At 37.7% G+C, this 19,098-nt stretch overlaps 1 protein-coding gene across 2 annotated transcripts; it reads left to right on the top strand.

Moving 5' to 3' along the window:
* The first annotated feature begins 1,455 nt into the window (after positions 1-1,455).
* On the top strand, positions 1,456-17,438 carry LOC104898538 (hypothetical protein). 2 transcript variants are annotated; one of them, XM_010685639.4, is made up of 7 exons: positions 1,456-1,557; positions 1,720-2,106; positions 5,707-5,924; positions 15,247-15,423; positions 15,495-15,650; positions 16,692-16,968; positions 17,181-17,438. In XM_010685639.4, exons 2-7 carry the CDS (start codon positions 1,755-1,757, stop codon positions 17,411-17,413), a joined length of 1,413 nt encoding a protein of 470 aa, XP_010683941.1. In that variant the 5' UTR covers positions 1,456-1,557; positions 1,720-1,754; the 3' UTR covers positions 17,414-17,438. The 2 variants fall into 2 exon arrangements, with proteins under 2 accessions (XP_010683941.1, XP_010683934.1); XM_010685632.4 differs by having other exon boundaries at positions 1,464-2,106.
* The last annotated feature ends 1,660 nt before the right edge of the window (positions 17,439-19,098 follow it).

The following is a 19,098-nucleotide window of genomic DNA, read 5'->3' as shown; positions in this document are numbered from 1 at the left end:
ACTTCTTTCATCGGCATGTTTGTTTGGTTGAAATCTAAGTTGGATGTTGAGGAATTGATGACTTGTATGGCGCTAGCTTGGGGTGCGTTGTCGTATAGGAACTCGTTTGTTCATGAGGAGCAATGGAACAACGTGGAGGTGAGTGCCGCTAGTTTTTTGAATTTGTTGCTGATTACAAGTGTTATGCAAACCTGGTGCATCGAACTCCGATAGTGTCGCCTATTGTCTCGAGATCAAGCTGGGTATTGTTGAGGAGAGGGAGGGTTAAGGTTAATACATATACAACGTTGCTGAGGAATGGTGAAGTAGGGGTGGAGCCACGTGGTAACAAGGGGTAGCACGTGCTACCCCTGTTTTTTTCAAAAAAAAAATGAAAACCAAAACCTAAATCTAATCCCCTTTCCTCGCTATTCTTCTTTCTCTCACTCTCTTAGACCCTGTACTCCACTCTACTCTCTGTCTCTCTGTTGGACCTCGCTACCTCGATCTCGTCGAAACCTAATTTTGATTTGAATTCCTCTTACCGGCGGTGGCAAGCGACTGGTCTTTATTGTTCTCCGTTCTATGGCTCGCTGCATAACATGAAGACATTCTTCACGTTTTTACTTCTTCGCAGTTCTTCTTCACTGCATAACACGAAGCCATTCTTCGTCCTTCAGTTCTTCACCTGAGCGGCTTGTGAGCCGTCGCGCCTGTGCATTCCAGTTTTCACCACCACTGCCGCCTACTGTCTGGATCTGAGGTTTTTTCTTTTATTTTTCTGTGATGGTTAATATTAATTGTTAGTGCATTTTAATTGTTAGAGAATTCTAATTGTTCTATGTGTGAATTTTAATTGTTGTGAAAGAATTAATTGCAAATTGTGGTTCTTTCTAAATTTGGGTATGATATTGGAATTATTAGTTAATAGAATTCATTAATGGATTGTTATTGAAAGATTTTTTTTTTGTGATGGTTAATGGTTTAATTGGAAACTGGATAGTTGAGTTATTAGTGAATGAATATTTTTTTATAATTAACTCAAGCAAAACACAGCAGCAGTGCTACTGTCATGTTACATTGTTTATTGTGATTGAATGATTGTTAGTAAATGTGTTACTGCCGTGTAATTGTGCAAATAATAAGGAATGAATTATTAGTGAATGAATGGTCCATTTTAAATTTGGGAAGGATATGTTACTAAATTTGTTAGTAAAAAGTGAATTTTCTTGAATTCGAGCGTATTGTAAAATTACGCAACCCCTCATTTGGAATCGTGGATCCGCCCCTCGGTGGGGGTTAAATGGGAAGGGAATACGGTTGCTCAAGTACCCATACTAGGGGATATAAGGGAATCCCAACATAAATAGGTAGTGGTATTCGAACTTGTGAGGTCACAAGGTGAGCTCCCCATTACCCATGCTTCAAAGATTATTCATATCAATTTTTACATTGTATTCCATCCTATACTATTAGCACATAAACATTTTTTATAGGAAACTTTTAGACGAATTTCCCGAAAAAAATCCAGAACTCCTCAAACCTTCGTCTAGTTGTCTGCAAGTCTACACTCCAGTGGTGTGTGACGTCTCTTTTCCTCTATTGCTTCCTGCATCTTCTTCTCAAAGCTTTATCAACCCATCTCACGTTTATTACTACATTAGGGTCAAGGTTCTTTGTTGCAATTTTTATTAAAAGATTTATTTTTGAGTTCTTCTATTCTTGTTGTGCTAATAGCAGACTTGTTAAGCTTGAAAATCCATCCTCAAAAATCGATGCAAACAATGTTCAATGGCAACAGTAGCATCACAATTCCAGTCTCCGACGACGATTCCGATGAATATACTACAAAGATGAGATACCGAAACCGGAGGAAGCGCAAGAAATCGGTATCCATTAGATCCAACGCCGAGTTAACTCGCCGAGTCGTCAGAAAGATTGCCAAATGGTGGCCTCTTTTGCTTTTCCTTCCTGCAATGGCGTTGCTTCTTTTCGAAGCTTCTCGACTCAGCCGGAACTCGGTTCCGCATACAAAGAGCACACATATTCATGTGGACCACAATATACCCCATACTAACTTCAATCATGTCCAGCCCATCTACCATACTGTTGCTGGTGTGAGACAACGTAAGTTAATTTTCGATTGTACGAATCCTTGCAAATGCTTAATTTATTTGGGCTATTACTAGGCTCTATTGTATGCTCTGAATATTTGTTGTTGAGAACATCTTTTAGTGGTATATTCATAAAAAAAATACTTCCTAGCTTATTAGAAAAGGTAGTATAGTTGTATAAAAGAATACCCAACATATAACTTAATTATAAGTATAGTATGAGACTGTTGTTTTTGGTTCCAATGTACTACTTTTTTTTTTACAAAATATAGTACCTTTTTGGATGATCTAAACAAAATATGTATTGAACTGTTCTGAATCTGGCGAAGCTCCTGCTGTATATGCATTTTGGCTCTCAAATTGCTAAGTTCGTGGATGTTATAAACACTTTCTGTTCATATCAACTTTTGATGGTAGATGTAGCTAAAAAACTTGTATATTGAATGGGGAATTTAGTATTTTGAGTAAGAAGGTAGTATATGAAAATCAACATATAATCAGGCCCGTCTCGAACTATATAGAGGCCCCGTGCAATCTCGTATTTGAAGAATTCAATAATGTAATAGCTCATCCATACTTAACATAATCATATTATGAAAAAAAAGTAGTCCAAATAAGTAGATAAACTTTTTCTTTTTACTACTTGAACTTTCTCTATTTTGGGGCCCTCACAATTAAAGGGCCCTGTTCCATGGAACAATGTTGAACATGCTAAAAGCCTCCCCTGCATATAATCACCATTTCTTTTAGCTATATAAAGACAGTGATGTTTTATGTTTCAATATACGGCAAATTAGACGTAGTATATACTACTTGTTTTGTTGATATGAATGGAATTTGTTTTTATCGAATATGAACCGGGCGAAGCTCAGATGGAGCAATATGGAAGTTCTTAATTCCACTTATACCATGTTCAATTCACAATTTGTAATGTGGACAACAAGGGTCTTTTTCTTGTCCAATGATTTTAGTGGGATCTACCTGTTTTGTGTTTTGTTGTCTGGTACAGGATGTTTATGATTTAAGCTCAGCTTCATGGCTCTTCTCTGGCTTGCTATTGTAGCTCATCATCCTCTTCTTCTCTTGTTGTACTTTACTTTTTAGTTCTAGTTGATATTGTAACTTGTTAGAGTAATAGTGTGGCTATTTTCTTAGATACGGAACCCATTACTTGTATCCTTACCTTTACCGACAAGGAGCAAAGGTTTTTTAAACGCGAACTTCAAGTGTGAAAAAAATGAGCCGTGAAGCTGAAGATGATAGGGCGTACCAAACACTCGTGTTGACCTTTGTAAAGTATTTTTTAAGAGGTGCAGGGAAGACAAAAGGCTGCAGAACGACCTTTTGTACACCAAAAGTCTATTCAATATGGCCTCACTTTAGTGATGGTATGTCTAACACCTTGGTTCTAGCTTTTTTAAACACCTACAAGCTCTACATTTTTGTTAAATGGGGACTTCTTATCGCTTTAGGTCTTTTCCTCCTAATCAGTTGAAATATCTTGATTTTACTCTCTCCGTCCTAGAATACTTTTTACACTTTTCTTTTTTATCGGTCCCATAATACTCTTTTCACTTTTCTTTTTTATCTGTCCTCAATACTCTTTTACATTTCTATTTTGAGATATGACCCATTATTATTTTAATCATTCAACCTTTTAACTGTTGGCCTACACTCTCTCTCCTCCAAATAAAATAATACCACTCTTTTTACTTACCAACTCTAACCATGACCCACATTCCCTCCTTAAAATAAAATAATACTACTTTTACTCACTACTAACTTTTATCACATCTACTTTTCAATATAATAATAATTGATAACTAAACAACAACTTATAATCTAAAACTACGTGCCTTAATAAGTGTCAAGAGTATTCTGGGACGGAGAGAGTATTATATATATATATATATATAATTTCGAAGTTTCCTCTCTATGAAAATTTGGTATTAATTGCCACATCTCTTTTGGAAAGTTCTTGTGGTCCCCCTTCCTTTTCAAACAACATTTCTCTCTCTTTCGGGAAAAAAAACACAGTTGCGCTCATGTCGTCGCGGGAACGACTTGTAACGGGAAAATAGAACGTTTCGCGGCCGACGCGGCGTGATTTTTTTTTATTTTTAAAATCACATTAATATCTTCTAACCTTATTTGCGTTGTTTTTGTTTTTGAAGCATTATTACAACATAATATAATTATATCTATTTGAATATCATGTTTCATTAGCTATATAATTAAATCGTAAAATATTTTTGGCCAATGTTTGAAAAGAACGAATGTAATGGGGATAAAAGCGTTCTAACGCGACAAGGTCGTGTTACGGAACGAACAACAAGGCGAGAAGTATGTGATTTTTATTAAGGCGTTTCGTAATGGGATTTTGGAACGGCAAATCCAAAATCTGTTCTGTAACGGAATGGGAGAGTTTTAAATCCTTGCTCTCTTCAATGTACATAGCACATGGAATTTTGTGGTCCCCCTTCCCCTTCTTCTTTTTTCCTTAATTCTTCTGCCCTCCTATATGTAGAAAAACAAATGAATGGAGGAAGTTTAAAACTGCGGAACCTAACTTAATTGTTTATTTCTACTTTAGGGGGATTAAAATTTGCTTATGTTGTTAGTTGGACTATTGTTTGTAATGTTTCTTATTGGTTCTGACTTCTATACTTAAATGAAGAGCGTAGGGATTAGATTGGTTGGATGCAAAACATTTTCTACGAAAAGCATATTCCAAAGAAAACACAGTTATAGATTTCCTTTGTTTGGCTCCTTGGAAGAGAAGTGAGAGATAAAGGAAAAACGGAAATGGAAATAGAGGAGGAAAACATAAGGTGAGGAATGGGGAGGAAATATGGCACTCCTTCACTGAAAAAGGAAAATGTCTTCCACCTTTAGGAGAACTATTCTCATCCTTTACAAAACATAATCAAGGAAAATGAGATGACCAATTTTGCTAGATAATGTTTTCTTCCCTGCTATACACAACACTCTACATGCTCTTATCAAGAGACAGGGCTTCTAATGTTGTAGGATTAACTAATATGTTAGGTGCTATGTAGATTATTGTCATATTCCATTTCCCATGTGATTATATGATGTGAGAGAGTGATTGATGACTGTTCTGTTCAAGTATGTCGGTAGTGTGTCTTTACTGTTGGTAGGTGCTGTAATTTTACATTTTAGCTCGCTGTATTAGCTTAAAATATTAATTAGCAAGGGGGAGTCAACCTATCTTGTATCTGTCAACTTCCTGATATTTTTCTGAGCCAACAGTGGTAGATCTTCACAAGAGGGTAAATTGGCGAATTGGCGAGACTTTCATCTGTAAAAGAGATTAGTTTACTGCTCCATCCTGTGTCATGCTTTGCTTGGTATCATAGATTTGCAATCGCTTTGCTGTGACATACTTGTAAATCTTTTCAATTATTTATTCTTATGGCGTGAATGTTGTTGGAGAGACCACACCTCATGGGTGCAGACAGCAGAAGGAATATGAAATAGTTTAGTCTGGAGTATATTATATTTATTTATCAAAGTTCTATTTTCTCTATCCCGTCCTTTTAGTGGATTGATAGCATGCTGATCTTTAGTACAAATTTGTTGGTTGTATCAGGTTGCTTGACAATCCTATCAGCTGATGATCTTGAGCTTCTGGATATCCCTATGGTAAAAGGCTCAAAAGCTCCTGTCAAGAATGTGGTCTATATATCAGAAGATAGCAACCCTTACGCAGGAGAAAATTCAACATTTTCTCATCAGAAAACAGAAGCTGGAAGGTTTAACTTATTTACAGGATACCAATCACCAGTTCAGAGGGAGAAGAGTTTCAAGGTTGGTACCTGCAACTTAAAGCTTTTCCTCTTGAAGTATTGGATTGAAATTTTCTTTAATTCACATGAATAAAACTAGATTAAAAGTTACTTGATTGAAATCATTAAAACAGTTCCTGTTATCAATGCATAAGCATTTAGTTTCAATTAATCAGATTGGTGTGCCTATTTGAATCTGTAATGATCACTTTATTTGCTTCGTACTTTCTTTTTCAAACTTGTTCCTGTGACTTTTTTTTTTTTGTTGTGGGGGGGGGGGGGAATTGCAGGCCAGACCAACCCTAAACGGCTAAACCACTAAGCAAGACTAATTAGCTTTGTCACGTATGGATCACACTGATGAGTGAGCTCACTTAAGCCTTAGCTTACTTTAGCGTTACTATGACCAAGGGTGGAAGGAAACCCTCACCTAAATGTTATCCCTCTTCTGTTATAAACCTTGTGCTAACATGGAGCAAAGCAAGCAAGGTAAAACACTACAGTGAATGCAGAATCGCAGTTTACGTCGACCAGTGGAAGAAAAAGCAAATGAAAAGCTGCTCGACAAGCGGTTAAGCATCATTAGATAAAGCAGAGCCTTTAGATTTTTATATAATCGCTTTCGGAAATGCAATTTTTCAATATTTTTGGAGCAGTTCCTAACCGTAGAACCAAAGCAACAGAATTGACCAACACACGTCTAGAAGCAAGTAAGGAAGAACGGGCTAACATTCTAAGTGCTAAACCCTAATGAGCCTTTTGCTTAGGTTTACCCGCTGATGCTAAGTGTCTGAGTGTTGTGCTAGCATCTAAGTGCCACTCTATACCAGTTCATACACTTGTAGTTAGTTGATGTTAGTGGAAACTTAATCCATTAAGCAAGGATGACTGAAGCTAAAAGCATAATCAGCTTAGCTCAAAATAGGCTTAGCTTGACTTATGACTTATTCAATTATCACGAAACTTGAGCCCCTCTTTTTGCAGAGAGCATCAAGCCACTTGTAGAAGAGACATGCTCCAGCAGCTGCATCATCAGAGCATGTGAAGTTACAATCCAAGTCCACATGGAGGCAAATAAGCTATTGGTTAGAATTTGGGTAGCTATTAGCTTATCTGCCTGTACTTTAATGGTTAAAATTAGGTAGCAATTTTTGTTTCTATTTGGAGGGTTATTTATTGAGAAGGTAGATGTGATAGGAGTTAGTGAGGTATTATTTTATTTGGAGGAGAGGGAGTGGTGGACTATGCTTGAAAAGTAGAAAGATTGAAATAATAGTGGGTCAAGTCCAAAGATAAAGTATATATAGTAATGTGAGGCAAATGAAAATGGAAAGAGTAAAGATTAACGTGTGGCTGATGGAGTATTATATTATTAAAAAGTTAGATGTGAAGGGGTTGGTGGAGGTATTTTTTATGGAATGAGAGAACACTTAGGAGAACCATTTATTGAGAAAGAGAGTGTTGGGCAAAAGGATTAGCAAAGAAGTATGTGATGATAACACATTTTGAACTATAGCCAAAAGATATTTGAAAAATTAGATACTTGCTTAAGATGTGATTGATTCTCTTGTTTAGATTAGGAGATGATCTATCTTATATTTGGTCATGCTATTACTATTTATAGAGGTGATTGATTCTCTTCTTTAGATTCTACGATGTTCTATTTTACAATTGTCCACGCTATGATTGATCATGGGGTGATGCTCTTTTCCCTTTTTATTTCATAGTCCTGCTATATATTCATGACCAAACCACCTCTGTTTTCTGAATCTCTTGAGTCAAGAATCATGGACTTTGCTTTTGAATTTCTTTATTAAGGAATCATGGGCTTTGTGAGAAATTCTTTATTCTTTGGTTTGTCATCAAACCGTAACCTCCTTCAAACAAGATAGGATGATCAATTATCTAGAAGATAAAGAATGAGCCTTACTCCCGTAACTTCCATTAAGACTTTGTCTTTGCCTAGTCGGTAAGGGTCCTCGACAAGCTAGGGCCTAGGGGTGAAAGTTATTCGGATTAGAATCGAAATCCAATCAAACCAAATTAATAATTCAGATTGGACTCGAACTATATCCGGATTGGATTTAAATTGAGTTTTTTTTTTTTTTTTTTTTTTTTGGAAATTTGGATTTTCGAATTGGTTTGGATTAAGGGCAATCGGCTCCAAATATCTAATATGACCAAATAACAAATAAGACCTATATTGTATATCTGTATATTTTGGGATTAGACTTAAGTTTTTGTGATAAAATTAATAGGTTTGTATGAATTATTAGTTGTTATTACTGAATTTCTATAGGATTATATGAATTACTTCTATAATTGAATGATTCTCGTGCTTAAATTACTTCCTCAAAAGAATAGTGTTTAAAATTTTGGATATTTCGAATTGGAACCAATCTAGTAATTCTTGTTGGATTAGTTTGGATTTGGATTGGAAAGTTGAAATCCAAATTTTGTTCTAATTGGATTAGACTAAGCGTGAGTCTAAACCATACATCGAACTTTCATTCCTAAAGGCAGCATTAGGGTGGTGTTTCATTCTTACCTATGTATAAGGGATGGCTAGGCGACTAGAAGCGTTTAAGAAAATCGCCTCCTCAAACTCAGGCGAGGCGAGGAGAGGCATGTCCTTCTTGCCTGTGTGGCCCATTTAAGTAGAGAGACACATGAGATAGTAGATATGAGTTGAGTAGTTGCAAAAAGACAATTTTTTGTTTTAAACTTACTTGGCTTCAATTTACCAATTTTGAGCAAAAGCCCTTTCTTAGTTGCTATGAACTAACATAGCGTGGACACCATTAATGGTAGAGATGAAGGAAGAAATAGAAGATTTAGATCATAAACTGAAATTACAACAATATAAAGGATAATTACAAGCTTTCGAGAGGCTTGTTCTCTCCCATTGAACTCTTAAAAGCTCACCCAATTTTCCTATCAATATTCAACATGATTTTCACATTCTAATTTGCTTTATATTTATACTACTTTCTTTAACAAACTATTGAACTTATTTTTCAAGCTAACTAATAAAGATACCCCCTAAATATCGATTTATAGCATTAGTGGCCCCCAAACTTCCACCTTGTCCTCAAGGTGGATTGTAGTTGCCACTTGACTCTTAGCTGCGGTTGCAATGATCCCAACACAATTTAGTGAGCTTGTGATTAAATTTTTGCTCCTCATTAACGAAAATCCTGGAGGAGAGGTGGAGCAGCTTGGCATCAACAAAATACACTTGTCGTTGGCGTTGGAGACTTGAAGCACTCAATAGACAAGTGTCAATGTGATTGCCATTGGCTTGCCATGAAAAAGAAATTCAGTGACTTGTAGGACAAAATATAGAATTATGGGAATAATGTATGGTGTCTGAATTGAGATGATTAGTATACAGGTTGTGGGCGAGTGGTATTTGAAGAATTGAGTTTAAAGATTAGTGGAGGGAGAAGGGTTAAAAAGTGGGAGGAAATTTTGGATTTAAAACTGCTAGTATTAAAAGTTGGGCACCTTCTCATTTTTCTTAAGTGGGTCATAATGTTTTTGGTGGGACTCATGGGAGGAAGGGGATTTTGTTTCAAGAATGGGGTGGAGTAATTAAAACAATTGAGTTAGGCTGATGTATGTAGTGAGGGGTAGGGTAAATTTGAATTCACATATGTTGCTTGGAAAATGGGCTTAGAATTTATTAGCTCAACCACAAAACTGGACTCATGGACCGAAAAATATGTGGGTTTTAAATTGTGGGGCCCAACTATAGTCTTTGCCTTTTTCATTGAGGCGTTTGGTGCATATAGATATAGTGGTATGAGTTCAAAATTAAGAATGAAATCAAGGTGTTAAGTTTGGAACTTGATACCTAATACCATGTGTTTGGTTTTATTTGGAAATGAAAACTTTCTTCTATTTAAAACCTAGAGGTATTGGTATGAGCCAAACCCACCACCCTGGTAATCTAAACCCCGTACCTTATTGGTTTGAGGTATGAGTTTTAAATTTATCAAATTATTAAACAAACACTAGGTATGGGTTTTGCTCATTCTAAACCCATACATGATACCAAAATCATATGACCAAATGCTCCCTAAAAGGAAGTTGGATCTTGGAGAGAAAGAAAAAGGCATGTGCCTAACCTGCTTGTCTTTTCCCATATTGAGGCCATTTACAATATTACCCTTAGTAGCATCGTCTAGAAGTGGCTTTCTCTCCAAGCCAACACATAAATCAACAAAACTTCCCACGCACACTTCTTTATTGTCCTCTTTTTCTGCAATTTTTTTTGCTGAAGACCACCACTCCACCACAAGTCCTGCTGGCGCCACAGGAGGTTAGCCCATTGCTAGAATTTACTCTCAAAAAAAACATCCGGGTCCACCACCTGACCCGTTGGCTGTTGACCTGCCTAGGCTGCCATAAGTGGTGGTTCCTCTTTCGTACTTATGTTTCCCGGCCAAGGGGCCTGGACCACCACCAGACGCACTTCTTTTGGCTCCATCTTTCTCAAATCTTTCTCGTTCCCTGTTCTGCCGCAAGTGGCGCCACCACCAAACTTACTATTTCCGGCCGCGGACCACCACCGGATCCAACACCTCTTTGTTCAAATATGTTTCTCTTTCCTCCAGTGAGGAGTTTGCCGGAGCTACCACTAGTGAAGCCGCCTTGTTCCCCAAAACCTTCAAATTCACAAGCAACACCCGCTTGTTCGTTATCGGTAAAACAACCAACGAAAGAAAACGCTGCACCTTCAGATTGACTTTCACCTTCGCTTGGTCTTGGCTCCCCATCGAACTCTCCTTCATCTGATTTTGGTGGATTTCTTGATTTCTTCTCCGCATTCATAGATGGGGGTTTCGATTTCTTGGAAAAAGATCGTTGAAGATGCCACCACTTCAGGAATCTTCTCTAAGGAAGGAGATAGTTTTCAGAATATGGTGTGGCTCTCCACCGTATCTCCAACCCTCTTCGGGTTTGGCCTCCCTCGCCGCGTGCTTTTTGTCTTTGTACGGAAATGTTGTGCAACTAGCGCCTTCAACTCTTCCCACCAGTAGAATGGTCGAGAATGGTGCTCCCACAGGAACCATGGCAACGCCTCGCCTTCGAGTCTGACGGTGGCGGCCTCTACTAGTAATCTTCCATCTCCTAAATCCATTTATCCATATCTTTTCCACAAAATAATGGGAGTTGAAGCTCATTTTGGATGAATTGCAAATTCTCGATAACTGCATTGTTTTTCTCCTCTTTTTAATACCATTTGCTGTGAACTAACATAGCTTGGAAACCATTAGCGGAAGGAAGAAATAGAGATTTGATTCATAAACTGAATTCACATCAATATAGAGGATAATTAGAAGCTTTGAGAGGCTTGTTTTCTCTCATTGAATTCTTAAAAGCTCCCCAATTTTCCTATCAATATTCAACATGATTTTCACATTCTATTTTGCTCTATGTTTATACTAGTTTCCTTAACAAACTATCTAACTTTTTTGTCAAGCTAACTAATAAAGAGACTCCCTAAAATACCCTTACCCTCTAAATATCAATCCATAGCAACATTCTCTTTTATTGAATTACAATAGCTGGCATTTATGATATTTACTTACAACATCTTATAATTTTTGAAAAATCATTATGCTGAGCATAATATGTTCTATAAATGATTTAAAGGTTTTTGGCACTAAAAGTGCGCCTCGCCTACAGGATGCGTACGCCTTCGCATCGCGCCTCAGTGCATTCGCTCCTTTTAAAACTAAGAACTTTAGAATAATGAAGTGCTCAAAATGACAAAAGCTAACATTTGGACTCCATATCATCGAAAAAAGAAAATACTTATTTATAATGGGAGCAAACTCTAGCTTCAATTTCTTGCTTTAGAGGTTACCATTTTACCAATAGAGCATTCTCCAAGCTTTAGTGATTTAGCCTTTGTAATGCTTGCTTTTTATGTTTCACGATTGTACTCCCTGCCTCCCGCGTTACTCCTTACAATAATTAGGGCATGTAATTCTCGATGATAAGTTGTTTGGTTATTAAATGTTATATTATTGAAGAAGTAGATGTGATAGGCATTTGTTGAGTATTATTTTATTTGGAGGAGAGAGCGTGGTGGGACATGGTTGAAAAGTAAATAGATCAAAATAGTAGTGAGCTGTGTCTAGAAATAGAAGTCTAATAAGTACGTGGGACATGAAATTGGAAAGGGTAAGAGCATAATCTTGGTTGTTTCGTTCTAGAATGGGAACTTTGTAATGGGTTTGAGAGTTGTCGCTCCGAGAAAACCTGTTGTAGAACGATGCAAGGAAATTCACATCAAACTCGGTTATGTAACAGATTTAATGCGTTCTAGAATGCTCTCTTGGCCGCTTTATGTAAAACACGATGGAGAGGGAAATCTGAGAAAAAAGCACAAATTTGACCTAAATTTCTTGAATTAAATCTTAGCGGCTTTTTAAACTCTAGTTCAACACAAACCCCTCAAGTGATTTTCATTGGATTACTTCGAATTGAAATCTAAAATGAAAACCCTAATTTTAAAGAAACCAATATGCGTGGGGGAGGTAATAACTGATGGCCACTGCTTCACCAGTCCCGTCATGGCAGAGGATGCCGGTGACATATCTCTAGTTGCTATCGGCACTATAGATGCAGGTGGACGTTGGCGGTTTTTGTTTTCAGGTTAGTGCTCGTCGATGCTCTTTCTCTCTTTTGGCTATCTGATTTTCCTTCTTTCCTCTTTCTGTCTTTTCTTTTTTCTTCCCTTTATCTTTTTATTTTGTGACTGCCAGCAGCTCTAGTCACGTGAGAATTGAGATACTTCTTATCTCTTTCTCTCTATTCTTTTTTTTTCTACCCTTTTCTTTTTTATTCCCTTTTTCTTTGTAGTCCCACACTCACGTGAAATTGAAATGCAATGCGGTCGTTCCCGCTAATGCGACCGCATTTTATTTCTCTGGTACAGAGTAATGTGGGATAGAGAGAGTATGAAACAAAAAGAGGTAATACCTACTAATCCCAAATTAGGCAAACAATAAGGGCCAAAGAGATAGTATCCAAGTACTCTAAAGCAATAGATAAGCAACAAACATCTCCAATTGTATTACTACAACTGGTCTTTTAAGCTGTTTAAGACACAAGGGCCTGATGTGTATGAATACTTAAGTTTTGAAAGATAATGATTTATAATTCGTGTGAAGTATGCATCTTTTATGTGCTTTCTTTGATGTTGTGATATATAACAATGACAATAAGGAAGGAATCAGAGTGTTGATGTTAAAACTGACTTGCAAAATATACAAATGATAACACCAAAATATATAGGGACAACTTGAGGGTCAAGGGATGAAAGTAGTTCACTAAAAATAGTGGTTTTAGTTCCACGAAACAATGAAGAATACCATAGTTCAATAGAATGAGTTTTCTCAAATATCATTGATATATCTCATTCTTATATCAAGAAAAATCTATTCAACAAATTAAGCAAATCAAAACTATCAGTTAAATTTACTTGGCAGATAAGACAAACAAAACATAACTGAAACAAGGACTCTTATTGATATTTTTCAATGCATGTAACTAGTATGGTATACCAAATAGTTGTAACTAAGAATTTATTGAGTGCAATCAGTATGATAAACAAAATAAATTGTATCTGAAAACATAATTTTTTCAAAATAATATTAGAAAATATGTCAAAAACTACCTTATAAAAACTCATTTTTGCGAAAAGTACCATATAAATAAAGTTATGAGAAACTACCTTTTAAAGCAAAAATATCATAAGAAACTACATTTGGTTGGCTTCCGAACATTGACCATCGTCTTCCGGCATTGACCTTTTCTTTTCCCTTTGTTTTTTACATAATCTTTATCGAAATTTGCCAAACTACCGCATCTTGACACCAACTTCTAAAGGGAAATTAATATTTTAGGTGAAATTGAAGGGAAATGGAAAGGGAAATGCAAAAAAAAATGAAAGGTCAACACTGGAAATGGTGGTCAATAACCAAAATCCGGCCAAAGGTAGCTTTCTACAACATTTATGCTTTAAAAGGTAATTGTTCAGATCTTTTCTTATAAGGTAATTTCTCATAAAACACATGTTATTTTAAGGTAGTGTTTGACGAAATTTCCATAAAATTATTGGGGATTGTTTTGTGAGAATGACATTTTATTTGGGGTATTTGTTTTAAAAACTACGTATAAGTAGCTGGCAAGGTTAAATCATCTCTATGATACATATCTTTTTGGGGATTTCTTTTTAGCTCCTGTCTGAAAAGTAACAATTTTTTATGCTTAGACGAGCCTATCTTCCAAGGTCATTGAACTATTTTCTAACTAGTAGTTCTCCTCTATGAAGCACGGGTACGCCTCTCAGGCGCCGTTTCCCGTACCGGGTACGGGTACGGTACGGGTACGGGACGGATTCGCCTGGGATTCGTACCCAAAACGATTCCGGGCACGTGGGTACGGGGCAAATTAATGGGTACGGTGGTCTTCATCTGGGTACGGGGCTGGGTACGTTTTTGGCCTTCGAAATTGAGAACTCAGAAGACTCTCGCTCTTCCCTCCGTTGTGCTCCGGCGTATCTCCGACGACCCTTCTTCGCTCTTCCCTCTGTTGTTCTCCTCTCCGTTCTGGTTTACTTTTTTATTTTCAGGGGGTGGGCCCGATTTGTGGTTCGGGTTGTTTCAGGGGGTTGGGGTGGTTTAGATCTGGGTGGGTACAGTGGTGGCACTGTGATAGTGGCGGTGGTGGGTTGTGTTAGTGGTGACTGGTGAAGGGGAAAGGTTTAACTAATGAAGATGTGAGATACTGAGATGTCACGTGAAAGTAAGAGGGTGAGGGTGGTGTTATTGGTGTACAGGTGTAGTACAGCTGTCAATGTTTTTAAAAAAAAAGTTGTAGTCTTTATACTTTGTCAGTTTGTCTTCTCTCTATTGCTTCTTTTCTTTTTTTTGTTTTTTTTTGCTAAATCAAATTATCATAATCTTATATGCTTTTCGGTAAAATATCTTTTTTTAAATATTCTAAAAAGGAAAGTTTATATATGTTTTATATGTATGTTTTTTAATTTTTTGTATAAAAAATAAACGAAGATTTATGAACCTAATATTTTTCATTAAAATGTATTTACATTTTTTTTTGCCGAATCTCAGCCGTACCCGTTTTCGGAAATTTTAATTTTGCCGTTTTCCGTCCCCGTACCCGTACCCGTATCCGTTCCCGTACCCGTATCAGTGCTACATAGGTTCTCCTTATGTTATATCTCTCTCTAAAGCCTAAATAAATGTGCATGTAATTTCAAGCCCGTAATTTTTTCCAATGTCTCACTGTTGATATTTCCTGTACAGGTGACTGAAACTCCTGTGGTGCATTGTGGTTTCTTTAGTGAAAACGGAGGATTCAAGATTTCACACGAGGATAAAGAATACCTGCACACTTGCAATATTGTCGTCTCTACTTGTGCATTTGGCGGTGGAGATGATCTTTATCAGCCTATCGGGATGTCAAAAGCATCTCTTCGAAAGGTTTGCATCTTTTCTACCTATCTTTAAGGATTGTTTTTCACCAAGTGCTTATTAGCTTGTGCTGCTTTCAGGTCTGCTATGTGGCATTTTGGGATGAAATCACCCTTGCAACACAGGAGAAGCAGGGGCGGACAGTTGGTGATGATCATTTTATTGGCAAGTGGCGAATTGTGATTGTCAGGAATCTCCCTTTCATGGACCAGCGACTCAATGGTAAAATTCCTAAGGTACTGTCATTATTTCTTCATGTTATGTTTCTAGCTTTGTGGATGTATGTACAATGTCCTTGCCCAATATTTGCATGCTTGTGATACAGCTGTTTGTTAAAGCATTTGAGTGTCTTCATTAATAGAAACAAGAAGGAAAAGGTTGACGACCACTTCATAGGCTCTTTTTTTTTTTTTTTTTTTTTTTTTGGCTTTCTAGTTTTTTCTTCTTTTTTTTGCTTGTGTTGATCTTATTTTGTCACAAAATTTAGGATAAGATTGATAAGCAAATACTGCCTTTGGAGTCCATGTTCAAACACATAGATCTAAGTTATGGATCTTCTGACCTGTCAATGATTTGGACTCATCAATTGTACGGCTGACAAATTTACAACTTTGGGTTGTATTTCAAATCCATTGTGCTGAGTATTCTAAACTTGCTTTGATGTGCTAACCTGTTGCTACTTCTATCTGCACATTAGATGGTAGCACTGAGTTCTGTAGCTTCTCATAACCTTAGCCTCTATATTGTCAACTTGTAATCATTAGTATAATTTACATACCACAGCTCCTCATAAAATTGTTTTGTGATTGCCATCTACTCATTCTTATACCATTTTTACATCTTTTTCTGCTTCATTTCTCCTCTCTTTTCTGAAGGGGAAATATTATATTATAAATGCCATGTGCAATTTGAAATTAGAGATGTCTATGGATTAAATGGATCTAATGTGTCAATGTAAATCGTGGTCAAGTCATACATGAAAAAAAGGGAAAGGAGGCAGATAATCTATGTGAACGACCCTCCAATTAGGATTAAGGCCTTGGTGATAGAATCTTAAATTTATGCAGCTTTGATCTTCTCTTTTTCTCTCTGGTCTAGAATCTTGTGATCAATCATTGAAGAAAGTTGGGCATGATTATGGAGCTTTTTGTTATTGTTTTGTTCTTGGTCTCTCACTTTGGTGACACAGAATCGTCTAGTTTCATTTCTGTTATTTTTGTGGGATCTCTATCTTATGTTGGAGTTAACAGTTGTTTTTCCTTCTTATTTTTGGTTAGATGTTGGGCCATCGCTTATTTCCAAGTGCAGAATACTCTATATGGGTTGATTCAAAGTCTCAGTTCAGGAGGGATCCCTTGGGAGTGCTGGAAGCACTACTTTGGCGATCAAACTCTGTGCTTGCAATTTCCCAGCACGGTGCCCGCAGTAGTGTATATGATGAAGCTAAAGCTGTTGTCAAGAAGAATAAGGCAACCCCAGAAGAAGTTGAGGTGCAATTATCTCAGTACCACACTGATGGTCTTCCTGATGATAAGAGATTTAATGGAAGGAAAGGTTTGATGCTTATTTGCTTGGTTCTATGAATAGACATTATTAGAGGCCTCTGATCATATGATACATGTCAAGGTTTTGGAGTACATTTGATTTTAGTGTATATCTGTGCTGTGTAGGTGGAACATATTCATATGGCTGCTATATATCAATAGGTGCTTCTAATGATGTGTTTTCGATTGCTTATTAATACATGAAATCTTTTTTCTGTGCAGCTCTAGCTGAAGCTTCCATCATCATCAGAGAACACTCACCCTTAACTAACCTTTTCATGTGTCTTTGGTTCAATGAAGTGGTTCGCTTTACGTCTCGGGATCAGCTCAGCTTTCCCTATGTTCTGTGGCGTCTGAAAGTTCTGAATGATATTAACATGTTCCCTGTTTGCACTCGCAAAGATCTTGTAAATAGTATGGGGCACATACGCAAGGCCAAACCCTTGGTAACTTGAATTATAATGACTATTCTTTTCTCAACCTGTTCATGAGATCTAATTGAAGCAGATTGCTACCAATGTGCTACCTTAAACTTGATGGAGTCCAAGTATGGTACTGGCATTCTACAAATACCTTACATTTGCAGTGGCCAAGAGCTTGATAGCAATCTTAGACAAGCTTTAAAATCCTATTTTTCCTTAGTGTACAAGATTTAGTAGTAAGTGATAATTAATAGGGCATCTTATCAACAAGAAATATTCTAATTTAGGGGGGCATTTGGTTTCATAGGGTAAAGGAAATGTAATCAAGAAAGGCGTAGAAACAAAAACCCTTTGATTAAAAAGGTTGTTTGGTTGATAACTTGGTAATATAACTCTTCCACCTTTCTCCCTCTTTTTCCTATCCCTCCATCATCTTTGCCTCCCTAGTTGGGTGACGTTGCTCCTCCCCCTCGTCCTCCCCACCTCTACGCCGTCGACACCATTGTTGCTCTGAAACTCGACCACCTCCATAGCAATTACATTCGAGGTTTAAATGGTTGAAATTCGACCATAGAAACTTTGAAGTTTTTATAGTCAACTTTGCCCTTCTAAAGCCTTGGTTAATGATAACAAGAGGTTTCCTATCCTTGGTGGTGGATATTTTGGGTGGTGGAGTTTTTATTTTTTTTGTGAGTGGAATATGGTGGTTATCTAATGGGTGAGGGTGGGTTTTTAAGGTGGTGGGGTTGAATGGATTTTGTGGGTTAGTGCATGTTGGTGGCTTTAGGTGGTGCTTGCGGGTGATGTATTCGGTGGTTTCGATGCGTGCAGGTTGTGTGTGTGTGGTGGTTTTGGTGCTTGCGACTTGCGAGTGGTGTGTGCAATGGTTTCAATGCTCGCGGGTGGTTGTTGGTGGTGTTTGCGGTGGTTTCAGTGCTAGCTGGTGGTGATTGTGGTGGCTTCAGGTGGTAGATGCAGTAGCTTGGTGTCGTGGGTAGGTAGTGGTGCTCTTTGAGGCAAGTAGTGGTGATGGTGTGGGGTGGTCAAGGTTGGTCAAGATGTGGAGGAGTTTGGAGGTAAGTGGTGGTATGGGTAGGGGTGCTTATCGAGCGAGCCGAGCCCGAATAGCACTGGGCTCGGCTCGAGCTCGTTTATAATTTCCCAGGCTCGGCTCGGCTCGTGAGCTCGCCGAGCTTGGGAGAGCCGAGCTCGAGCTCGGCTCGTGATGGAAATTTGGGGCTCGAGCTCGGCTCGCGAGCTCGTTTAGGCTCGGCTCGCGAGCTCGTTTAGGCTCGGCTCGCGAGCTCGTTTAGGCTCGGCTCGCGAGCTCGTTTAGGCTCGGCTCGCGAGCTCACTTAGGCTCGGCTCGCAAGCTCGTTTAGGCTCGACTAATGAGCTCGGCTTGGCTCGAAGTAGGTGAGCTTGTTCACTCACCCATCATATGTTTTTATAACTTGATTTCCCTCTTAGCATTGCTAAGATTTCAATGTGGGACTTCATGGTTTGTTAAAGAAAAACAAACTCACTATCCCCATTTCAATGTGGAACTTTATGTTTTATGCTTATATAACTTGGAATCCCTCTTAGCATTGCTAAAATTTCAATGTGGGACTCCATGTTTTGTTAAGAAAACAAACTCATTATACCTTGTTTTGTTTACATATGCTTTTATAACTTGGAATCCCTCCTAGCATTGTTAAAATTTCAATGTGGGACTC

This window comes from Beta vulgaris, chromosome 1 (assembly GCF_026745355.1).
Source record: "Beta vulgaris subsp. vulgaris cultivar EL10 chromosome 1, EL10.2, whole genome shotgun sequence".
NCBI lineage: Eukaryota > Viridiplantae > Streptophyta > Magnoliopsida > Caryophyllales > Amaranthaceae > Beta > Beta vulgaris.
Note: the sequence above shows the minus strand (reverse complement) of the source record. Positions and strands in the feature narration are given on the sequence as shown.

What these genes read in the sequence shown, in the direction of transcription:
- LOC104898538 (XM_010685639.4), top strand. Translation starts at nt 1,755, where the DNA reads ATGCAAACAATGTTCAATGGCAACAGTAGCATCACAATTCCAGTCTCC. An exon ending in AGAGGGAGAAGAGTTTCAAG is followed by an intron (nt 5,925 to 15,246) that starts GTTGGTACCTGC and finishes TTTCCTGTACAG; the next exon opens with GTGACTGAAACTCCTGTGGT. An exon ending in GAGATTTAATGGAAGGAAAG is followed by an intron (nt 16,969 to 17,180) that starts GTTTGATGCTTA and finishes TTTTCTGTGCAG; the next exon opens with CTCTAGCTGAAGCTTCCATC.